This window comes from Spermophilus citellus (genome assembly GCF_964194105.1).
Source record: "Spermophilus citellus genome assembly, chromosome: 5".
Classification (NCBI taxonomy): domain Eukaryota; kingdom Metazoa; phylum Chordata; class Mammalia; order Rodentia; family Sciuridae; genus Spermophilus; species Spermophilus citellus.
Window position 1 is genome coordinate 105,169,908 of NC_138186.1, and position 12,439 is coordinate 105,182,346.

Consider the following 12,439-nt stretch of genomic DNA (forward strand, 5'->3'; position numbering starts at 1 on the left):
ACAACCCAGCTCACTGGTTTAATGGGCCTCTGGCATGAACAATCACTTCTCAGGGGTGGCTCTTTCACTTTTCCTCTGTGGAACTGTTGGACTCCCTGTTACATTTCTTCATTGCATGGTGTCTCTCCCACAGATAGCTTGGGCAGGTGCCATTAGCAAGGGTCTAACCACTGGCAGGAGGGGTAACAAGGGAACATTACAGGGCTTCTTCCAATATCTAAGCTCCGCCCCCAGCCTTGCCAGCACTGTCTTCATCATGTCCACCTCCATTAGAGAAAATCTCCAGGACTTCAGACAAAGTACATGTAGTCAAACCCCAATGATGCAGCAGGGTGAAGATCTTTCCAAAAGGGATCTGGCTCCATGAGAGTTAAAAGAATGGCTAGAAGTCAGTGTCCAAAAAATTTCTGTCACAACTTGCAAGTGCCATAGAGATTCTATGACCTTAGAGAAGGTATGTCCAAGGTTTGGAGGTACCCAGGCATTTCTGACTTAGCCAAATATAGTAAATGACTTTAAACCAGCAGCAAACCAATCTAGGTTTAGCTTTGAAGACAAGTTCTGCTTCTGATTGTTTATTTTCTAAAGTATAAACAGCAATTCAGTATGATTTTTAGTAAGCTCTTTGGTAAGCACTTCCACTAGGGACTTAGCTCTATTATCAGAGAATAATAGAGGCAAGGTGCAGAGAAAGAAAAAAAAAAAAAAGAGGAACTTTGGCATTAGGCCTAGATTTGAATACAAACTGTACCTGAACTGGTTATTTAGCCCACTGAGAGAGCTGTTCCCTCAGTTAGAAAAGGACAAATAGTGTAGATTAAAATAGATACTGTGTACTTTGACCATAATAAGTGACCCATGGTATCTACTGTTATTACTATTATTGTACTTTTATAGTTAAAGTTAATATTGCTATAATTATAAATGTTTTCAAATTCCTTAGACTAAAAGCATCACCTCTGCCAAGTATCACAATGTAAGCTTATATAGAAAGGACTTGGGTTTACACAATTATCTGATCAATCATTACTCCTTTTTGAGAAGTTTCAAAATAAATTGAAAACCAGCAAAAGATATTGTGCTGTGATTATGCAAATTTGAACCTAATTCAATCAGAATGTGTATCCCATCCTCTGCAACAATCATAACTTGGACATTTTATTAATCTCCCACATACACAACACTGAGATTTATGTGATTAAATTTTTGAACCACTGACTGACTACAGCACCATGGAATGATTTGACTATATTTTACATCTGAAAATTGTCATTGTAATGGCCTTGAGAAGTTAACTTGATAAGGCCACAGTCCCCAATTATTCCATCAAACTCTATCTAGGTGCTGCAGTGAAGATATTTTGTAGATTTGATTAAAGTCTATAATCAGTCCATGTTAACTACGGGAGTTTGACCTAGATTATCTGAGTGAGCCAGATTCATCTCTTGAAAGGTCTTAAAAGCAGAGATAAGGTTTCTCTGAGGAAGCAGAAATTCCACCTGAGAATAGCAGCTTCAGTCTATTACTTGAAAGTCCAGTCTTCCCTCCCTGATGTGCTGCCCTCCGATTTCAGGTTTGCCTAGTTTCTCCATAATTGTTTGAACAAATTCCTTGCAACAAATCTCTTAATGTCCTATATAGTTTTGCATTACTTTTTTTCTTTTTTCATTTCCATTGCATGTATTCTAATTTTCTTCACTGACAACCCAAACAGGGAATTGAAACAAGGCTGTTTTACTATTTTTGCTCTACTGTGATCATTCAAAAGCAATGAATATACTGTTAAGAATAAGGCATATTACGTAGAACAGCTTGGCGCAGGTTAGCTTCAATCCAGCAAACTACCCCAAGTCTTGACAAGGCTGAGGTGACAAATTTTAAGAGTTGGGCACTAAGAAAATGTTATCTAATAATAATCATCATCTTCATATATAATAATAATGTGTCCACTACTAATTATTTCTGTTAAGTAGGTACTATTATTACCATTCTGATTTTAGAAATGAGGAAACCAAGACATGGCATAATTATACAAAGTCACACATCAGGTAACTTAGCTGGGAATTGTAGTTTTGCACTGGTTAAATTCTGTCTAATACAGCCATGAAATTTTTATTTTTCATTTTGAATTAAATCTAATTGACCCCCACTTTGATATTTAAGGTAGATATCCCTCCACAAGGTGTTCTCTTTATTCGGATGAACTGAATGGGGTTCATTATTTTCATAGTAGATGTGAATATGCTTTTAATTCAGCATGTTTTTCTATTTTGCTATATCTTTTCTATCTTTCTGTTTCAGAAGGAAACAATGAATGTAGATTCAATGACAACTTTCTTTTGTAATTTAAAAAGAAGAAATATATTTAGCAATTTCAAATGAAAAAAAATAAAACACTCATATCTAATTGGCACAAAATTGAAACCCTTATTACAAATGATATTTCTCATAGATTTATATGTGCATTTTAGAAAGGTCTTATATATTAGAAATGGAATTAGAGTATGAAATCACTTTATTGAAACAGAGGTAGACATTGTCATTGCTTTGCCAGCTCACAATCTAATTTTAAATGACTCAGTTGTAAAAATTTCATAATTTTCCTAGGCAGAGTTTCTTAAAACTGTTTTTTAATAATAATAGTTTTTTGTCAAGTTTCATTTCATCCTGATCTACTGTGAAAACCTATAAAACTAGAATAAAGGCACATACACATAGGCTTTGAGAGCTAACTTGAAAATAAGAAACCAGAAGAAGCCAGATTTGAAACTAAAGTCAGATTTTAATTTAACAGAAAGCATTATTCATGACAAACTTTTCTAAAATGAAATGAAGTCCTTAAAAAAAAAACTCCACTCTAGAAATGTTAAACATTTATTCATTTTCTCATTGGGAGTTCCTTTCTTGAGGGTAATAAGAATATGCACAAATGACCAGACTTTTTGATATTTAAATATTACAACCGAAAATTCAAAGTTTTTTTTTCTTCCACATATGTTAGGTATTATTGTAAAATAAATTATTTTTAATTACAAAGGACTAGTACCAGTAGGTATCTAAGAAATTTATTACCATTTACTTGCAATAACAAACATGTGCTTTGATATTTTTATTTAGTTATTATAAAAACTGAGTTTTCAAGGAAGGCATTTTTAACAGGACTATGGTTGTAAAAATAAATTTACACCTAGCAGTTCTTTAAACTTAAACTAAAAATTGTGGTAGAATAAAATGTCAAGCAAGAGAAACTTTTTCTGTAATATATACATAAGTATTTTCATGTAAACAAAAGCAAAGATCAAAAAATTAAATATCTTTGTAAGCAACAGAAATACATAGATCAAAAAGGTTATTTTATTTTACTTCATGCTTCCATTGAATACAACTGGCATAAGCAGAGCAACAGGAATTAGATGAATTTTTACATTTCTCTCACATTTTTCAGGAAATTACATACATAAAGAAATATCCTAGAGAGAGGTGTCTCTAGGAGAAAAAGTACTAGAGTAATTAGACTTCTGAAAGTCATGACTTTCAATTATTAAGTCACTCTTCTTGCTCTACTGTGAAACATATAATATGATTGGGCAAAGGTGAGGGAGTAGTGGGAGGGTTTATGGGGGCAGGAAAGATGGTGGAATGAGATCACTACATCATGTACAACCACAGAAATGAAAAGTTGTGGTTTAATTGTGTAAAATGAATCAAATGCATTCTGTTGTCATATATACCTAATTAAAATAAATAATTTTTTTTTAAAAAAAGAAGAATGTAAAGCTAACACTGGCAAGATCCACACTAACACACTTGGCGGCCAATCAGGCACACAGACATAGATTTTCCTCTCAATGTGGATTACCCATGCACTAGGAGATAACAGTTTCCAACACAAAACAATTGTTTTGAGATAAAACAGACAATATTTAAAGGATATTTATACAGGAGTGTTTTTTGGAAGTGTACCCTAGGGACCACCTGAACCACAATCACACAATATGTTCAATATAACAAAAATGTACATTCCTGGGCTCAAATACAGATCCTCTGTGAGATAAGAATCTGTACTGGTCCTCTTGCTTAGAAATATTTAAACACTTTGAAGTTTAAAATATCACTACCAAAGACTATTTGTGATTTCTCTTGACTTTTCCTTTTGACCACACTATTTAATTATCTCTTTCATACTTCCTATTTATTAGCCAGAAGGAAAAGAAAACAGCATCATATCTGATTATGTCAGTCAGCAGTGATAAGTAGTAGTGGTTTTCCTCCCCTCAAGAAAATATGGGGGAATAAGCAACAAGCAATTTTGCACCTAAATTTATTGAAGGTGCACCATAGTACTTTTTTTTAAAGCTTTCAAAATGTATACATAATATATTTTCAAAGTGATTTGTAAACTGTCATCTGATCAAGATTATCCAGTGTAAAGAGAACGGCATTGTTGTTGCTGAATTCTTACAAAGGCCCCTCACAGTCTTCTCTCAGGAACAATGAGCATCTGAGCAGGCTCTCCTGAGCTCTCAGCAAGGGAGGCACTGCCCACTCAGCGGCACAAAAGCACCTACAGCCTGCTCATCAAACAAGAAGAAAAAACAAAGCCCAGTCAACTCCATCCACAAAATCTCAAGACCTACCAATACGTAAGATGAATACAGATCATGTCAACTTTCCTGAGAGAAAGCTGAATCTCAAATATCTTTACTAATGATATCTTTTTGAAATCCAGTTTATGTTGACAATGGAAAGTAAAATACACATCAACATGCTACTAGTATCTACTGCAGTATTTATGTCCTAAGGAACCCCATGGACAAAAACAATTTTATCTGTGGTTAATATAAGTTAGAAATTAAAGAGGTAGGTGACTATCATCTGAAGATGACCCCACAACATGCTGAATAATATACTTGACTTCCAAAAGAGTTCTTTAACTGGACAGTGAATTCCAACACCATTGTAATTTCTGAGCAGAGTTTCCCAACATCCTAATTCCTGATACCAAATCACCAGCTTTTAAGACATGCATTTTTAAGAAATAACTAATGAAGTAAAATGTAAAGAAGTAATACTGGATACCAAAGAGTGATGCTGAAATCAGCTGGGCTCTTCAAATAGCTATAGTCTCATATGAAGGGAAAGCACATTGAAGTTGGATAAGACCTTACAGATTCACCTAATCCAACTCTGGTTTTACAATTGAAGAAACAGGCTGATTTTTTCCAGTGGCTTATGAAGCACTAAAATTCTGAAAAGATGTTATAAATCCATGGTTAAATTACCAAGTTATCCCATGATATAGCCAGGAGGCCACATTTTCAGCCCTTATGGCCTAAGTCTATAGTTCCATCCCAGTTGGCTATTATAAAGTATGCCAGTGGTAACAGGAGGTGACCAAAGGCCCTGCATGCACCTGAGGAGACAGATAGTCAGCAAGAGAAAAATAATTTGAAGCCCACAGATCTTCTCTATTAAAACCTGCTCTAGGCTCACATAAGGATTTATCTTCCTTCTTTGTGGTAGACACACTTCTGAGTACATTCACAAAGTCTAGCTCTGCTTAGGAGAAGCACTGGGCATCAAAACTGTTTTGCGTGGAACATTTAGAACTAATACAGCTGGACTACTGGAAACCTCCAAACCCACAAGGGCAAGGCCTACACACATCTGTATTTAATTGTTCAATAATTGCTGGTTACTTATTTACATATCAAAAAGTCACCTTATTGACTTATTTTCATATTTATTTTTATCTTTAGATTTTTAAGATCTGTAAGTGATTTTATGTTTCCTTTTCTACTTTCCAGACTTTCTGTTTTATATTTATCTTGGTAATTTAAAAAATGAAGCTATTTTTAAAGAAAACATTTTGGTTTTTAAAAAAAAAATGTAAAGGATATGCAGAGTTCCTTCATGACTATGAAACATTTAAGCTGAATAAAGTGTCTGTATGGTACAGCAAAATAGTACAATCTCAGGATCTCAGCAGATGTTTGGATCCCAGCTTTACCACTAACCTTGCACAGGATTATAGTCCAAGTCATGCTTTCTTCATCTGTAAGAAGTTAAAAATAACATCTACCTTACAGAATGCCATGAGGATAAAATGATGCACAGCACCTGGCAAATAGTAGGTGCCCGTAAGTGTGGTAATACTCCCTAGTAAGCTTGGTGAGAATCCTTGAGTAAAAGGAATTACCACAGCCTGCACCAGCCATCCCCTCCAAGTGCATTCCCCTTTGAATCTGCAAGGGGCTCTGTTGCCTCAATTGTTCCCTATTGCTCCAAAGAGTTGCTATTGTGCTTTGAAAAATTTCTACATTTTTATGTTCTCTCTTTCAAAACTGTACATGCAGATAAAACATTTGTTTAAAAAAAACATCTTCCTAGAAATGACAGTGCACATTTCCTGAAGCACAACCTGTCATGTACAAAAACAATTCTGAAAAATATGACTGAATTAATCTGTTCATTGTTTCTTAAAGTGCACCAAAGTAAATAGTAATGACCTTTAAAATGTCACTAACCTCCTTGGGTTATTTTTTAAAATAAAAAACATTTATCAACTGAGATGTATGGGTTTTTGGCTCCAATGTAATGGCAAGAAGCAGCAGTGTTTTCCAGAAAAAAAGAATTGATAAATTCAACTAAGCATTCCTTAGCAGCAAACAAAACACTAACAATTCAAGATAACTGCAGGCTCAATAGAGCACAATCCTGATTCCTGCCACAAAAATAAAATCTGTCAATAAAACAAAACAATCTCCGTAATCTAAATCAAGGATTTTTCTTGAACCCTGAAGGTAACATTTATGTTAACTTTCCTATTTTGTATCCTTGGTAACAGGACTATAACAAATTACCATTCTTTCTTTACACTGCACACACACACACACACACACACACACAACCTATAAAAAAACAATAAAGTTTAAGTGGCGAAGCCATGTGAGCAAAGTTCAAAGTCAAGAACAATCATCACCCAAAATGACAGACAGCTCCAATATTCACACCACCGTCCGATGTTCCCCACACACATAGACAGCACTGGGACGTATCCTTCGCCTTGTGTGACCAGGGAGCTGTGGCAGAAACTTGAAGGACTTCGGCATCATGTCCAGGCAGGCGTCATGGAATTTCTTAATCCTCCAGTAGTAGATCAGTGGGTTCAATGCAGACTTGAGGTAGCAGAGCCAGAGTAGCCAGGTGCTTATCTCAAAAAAGTTGTGCTTATAGTAAAAGTGCTTACTGAATGTTGCCACAAGGCTGTAAGTGGTGAATGGAGCCCAGCAGACAATGAAAACAGCAAAAAGAATCAAAATGGTGGTGAAGGCACGTGTTTTAAAGCCCATGTCAATGCTCATCTGGAAGGGTCTCTGTAGACTCATGAGACCCAGTTTGCTGGCCTGGCTTAGGCATATACCTTCTGGGTAGCTATGGATCCTCAAGGCATTATGCCGGAGGGTGTTGAGTATGCCCATAAATGAATACAGTATCACCAGGAAAGGTATGAAGAAAGAAATGAGAGAAATCAAAATCACATAGGCCTGGTAACCAGGATTGGTTGTGTACCCAAATACACACTGGGGGGCTCGGGAAGGTATCTGCAGGTCAGGGTTTCCTACAGCCAAAGGAAAAGCTACACAAAAAGAAGTTGCCCAAGAAACTGCAATCAGAACCTTAGCCCTATATGGATTTAGCTTATCCTGCCTCTGGACTATAATAAGGAATCTATCAATGCTAATTATGAGTAGGATGGCAACTCCCTCTATCACAAACAACCAGAAAAACATAGCTGAAACTCTACAGAAGAATTTCCCAAAAATCCATCTGGTAGTAAGAATAGTTACCAGAGCAAAGGGCATGTTCAGTACTGCAAGCAACATGTCTGCAAAAGCCAGGCTGGCAAGGAGGATGTTAATTGCAGATCGCATGGCAGCTTTTTGGTAAACCATGAGGCAAACAACCAAGTTCCCGAGAAAAGACACAGACAGAATAAATATCATGATAGCAGAAAGGATGATCTGAAGAGGCAAGCTCAGACTCTTGAAAACAGCTGGTGTTGGGGGCACACCTGTGCTATTCACTGTCAAGGAACTGAAACCAGTGGGAGCCATGGTTTCAAAACTGTATCTAAGCAGTGGACCAACGCTGGGAGGCTGGAACAGTGGAGGGGCCGTAATATTCATGTGGGAGTTTTCATAGACTACAAATGTTGTGTTGGATATCCCAGCATGGGACGAAGTCAACACTGCTGAGAAGACCATGGTTTCAGGAAGACGGAAGGTGCGGGCAAAGATGTGTGCGTTCTTCAAGCATTTCAACACAGAACAGCAGTATCAGGTTCCACTGATGGGCTTGGAAACACATTCTGGAAAATGGACAAAGGGTTCCATCTTCCACAGGAGTTCTTCTGCCTGAAAACAAGGCCACAACATGAAAAGTGAGAAATGAGCTTTGGAAATAACATTTGAGTTCTTACCTCATGTAGGATCAGTTTGCTCTTTTTCATACCTTGAAAATATCATTGTTCTGTTGTTTTACTTTGAGTCAACCATGATGGAAATTTCATGGCATTCATATATAAAGTGAAAAGGATCTCAAAATATTACTGCCCCAAAGATAAAAGTTATAACATCATTATTTACTTTTTTAAAATTTAAAATAATGTTATTCCCTTGCTAGTACACATTGTATTATATGGTTCTCCTAAGAGTACTAATTTTTTAAGAGCTTTAGAGATACACATAGTATTTGGGTTCATTCCAATAAACCCAAACATGCAACTTCTTACCAATTTCTACAATACACAAGTTTTATGTTAGGGGTTTTCTTAATATATTATCTCACCAACTAATTTTCTTCCTTCTGTAGGTCTTTCCTGAGAAATAACATTTTACTTAAAAAAAAAACTTTCTTTAAATCTGTTAGACTTCAATAAACTCTTAAAAGATTGGGAAAAAATATACAGAAATTGTAATCAAAATTGTAATTTGCTCATTATATGGATATAGAATTAAGTAATTGATTTTTACAGGTAATTGCTAAAATTTCATGTACTTATTTCTTGACATATGAAAGGTGGGTATCTCACTTGAGAGATCTCAGACCCAACATTATAGCCAAATTATGGGCTCCCTACCATACCTGTATCTATCTATAACCTCCTTTTTTTTTTTTTGTCCAGCACTGTTTTTATGAATAAGAAAACACTGATCTATTTGGTCAGCTTATCAATTTTACTACTTCCTCTCATTTTATAGCTTATTTCTTTGCATCTACTACATTTTATCCATCCTCACATATTCACTGTGAAATGCAAACATTCCTGGACAAGATCCCATGTTTGACCAGTGGCTCTCAAACTTTATAACCAAAAAGGGATCAGTGGGGAGGGACTAAAGTTGTTGAAAGGCTTTTTATCATAATCAGTATAAAAACATATATATCATTAAAAATAAAACTGTGCTTACTACATAAGTCAGCCTCAATATAAGTCTACCTCCTGAGAAAAATTACAAATGAAAAAATGTACATCTTAAGTCTAATGTAACACCTTAAGTTGTGTTTAACCAATTGTGTTAAAACACATTTAAAAAATATATACCATCTTTCAGTAGTACACAGTTAAAAACAGTTTCCTTGGGGGTTAAGGGAATATCTCTATGGTATAGCATGAAGCCTTAAGTTCAATCCCCAGTACCCCCAAAAAATAAAAATTTAAAAACTAAAATGAAACAGTTTCCTGGACTATGTTGAAGAATAAAAACAAACAAAACAAAGAAGTGAAACTAAAGCAAAGGTTTAATTTAAAAGGTGCTTTTTTAAAGTTGTTATATTTGTATATGTAGCCATAATGACTTTTCTGCCATTAACCCTCCCATTACTATAAAAACTTCTAACTCAATTCATTTAGTTAATCATCAAGTATTTATTGAAGAGCTTACTATATTTCAGTCACTGAAGAGAAAATAATTAGAGCACTTGCCTAGTATGCATGAGGCCCTGGAGTCCACCCCCAGCAGGTACCCCCCCAAAAAAGGTAGACTCACAACAAACACTGCATCCCCCAAATCACAATGAATAGACAATTAATGGATTTTTTAAAGCAAATTGTGCAAACCCAGAGGACAAGAGGTATGAATAAAAGACACATCTAAAAAATATTTTAAGGCAAAAAGCAAATGGTGTGATGCTTACTAATTTAACAAAGCAGAACAGAAAACAATGTATCCTTAATCCTTTCAAGGAAATATGCTTTGAGGAAGATAGACCTCCCTATAAATCCCAGAGAAGCTGTGGAAATCAGTAACCACAGAAAGTACACGTGGAGCAAAAACTGGAAAGATAACTGAAAATCAAAAAATCAAAAATGATTGAAACCCTACTCCAGTCCTGGGTCTCCTCTCCTCTGAGGCATCATGTGACAGCATCCATCCCCATTCCAGTAGCCCAAGTCTGTGGTAGAACTGAACCTGACAAGCACCAAACTAAGAATTATCAGTGTGGATTGCAAATAAGGAAATCAAGTCACTATTTAGAGAACATTCAGCATGAGAACCTAGCTCCTTTCTTAGAGGATCCAGAGGACACACTGCCTTCATCAAGGCTTCGGGAAACACTTTGGTTGAGAAGATCACCAGAGCATCTTTGAAGATCTCTGCAAGAGCTTTCTCTGCAGGTCAGGAATGACAATGGGCACTATTACCATTTAGAAATGGGGTACTGGGATTGAATGGGGATGACAGTATCACAGAGGGTCACAGGCTGAGTGACAGCATTTACCCAGAGATAAAGTGAGCATGGTTACCATAATGGCAACTGAGTGAAACCTGTAGTCAGAATAGTTTGACTTGCAGAGATCTTTGGTGTTTCTAGAGACCATTAGAAACCTAATAGATCCTACTTAATCTACATAATCAGAAAAGCTAAAAAATAGAAAGATGCAGCCCCTCAATAAATTCTCAAACTTGATCCAACACACAGTCCTATAGCCCTTGAGTAAAAGGAAGCCAGGTCCTCTTACAGAAGGACCTTGTTACACGGCAACATTTTTTTTTAAATTTTTTTTATTTGTTCTTTTTAGATATACAGGACAGTAGAATGTATTTGGACATATTATATATACATGGACTATAACTTATTCTAATTAGGATCCCATTCTTGTGGTTGAACATGAGGTGGAGTTACACTGGTCATGTATTCATGTATGAAACAGCCAAATATTTAAACTATAAATCTCTTCCTCTCAGTCTTCCCCCAAAACACCTGCAGTCAATTACCAGGGTGAATGCACATTGGAGAAAGAGAAAATATTCAGAATGTTGTGGGATTGCTGAATATGACTCTGAACTAACACTCATTCCTGGAGTGTATTGTGGTACTGTGTCTCACTATCCTGAGCAGGTATTTAAAGAAATCACATGATTTATGATTTATGGATTATGGGCTCAGGACCAACTCCCAGTCATCCCAGAATTCATGCCATGGTTATTTTTCCCAGTTTTGAAATATAAAGTTGGTACAGACATAGTCAGCAGATTCTCTCACTGGCTTCTTAATCTGGAGTAAGGCTATAATGGTGTAATGGTCAAACGCAAACCTCTGGAACTACCTCTACCTATGAAAATAACAACCAAAAGCACAATTTCATTCCTATAGGGATAGAAGAGATTAGGATCACCATTGAGGACTTGAAAGATGAAGATCTTGCCAACCACATCTCCATTCAATTTGCCTAATTGATCATGCAAAAAAATGGACATATTTGGGTACCAGATGTGGTTTCATTGTTGGAGCAAATCAACATATTCTCTGGCATCTGGCACACAACTATTGATCCATCAAGTTCTGTTTTTTTCTTTATATTTGTTAGCAAAGACCATCTGAAGGATTTTGCTTCCTACTATCCTACTAGGACTCTACCAACTCTCCAACACAGACATAATATAGTCCATAGGGACCTTGATTGCCACTCCATTCCATACACTGCCATGCTATCCAATCATATGCTGACTCAACAGTAAGTAGTAACTTCCCTATATATGTGTGTCAGAGGGTGGAGAAATTCCTTCAAAAATTCAGAGGCACTTGATCTTTGTAAATATTCTAGGGATCTAATAATGTCAGGCTATCTCTTACAAAATGTTATCTCCCTCTTCCTATTACTACAAAAAGAGGCATAGAATCTAGCATGTGCTTTTTTTCCCCATTGAGGCAATATACACCTCATTTTGACATTATTCTGACCCATTTATCAAGTAACTTGAAAAGCTTCCAGGTTTGAATAAGACTCAGAAATAGGTCCAGACTGCTATGAAAGCTATTCTTTCACTTGGTCTGTATAATTCAACAGATTCACTGGTGTTTTAATTGTCTGTGGCAGTCAGGGATAATATATAGTAACTGAGAGACACCCTACAGCTGAATCACACACAGA

At 36.0% G+C, this 12,439-nt stretch overlaps 1 protein-coding gene across 1 annotated transcript in view; it reads right to left on the reverse strand.

Annotated features, from left to right (window-relative positions):
* Positions 1–2,778: 2,778 nt before the first annotated feature.
* The window catches only part of GPR63 (G protein-coupled receptor 63), a 41,134-nt gene continuing 31,473 nt past the window's right edge, over positions 2,779–12,439 (reverse strand). Inside the window, exon 2 of the mRNA XM_081296383.1 lies at positions 2,779–8,417. Within this exon, the coding sequence (XP_081152509.1) occupies positions 7,008–8,267 (1,260 nt within the window). The 5' untranslated portion in view covers positions 8,268–8,417 and the 3' untranslated portion in view covers positions 2,779–7,007. The remainder of the gene's footprint in view (positions 8,418–12,439) is intronic.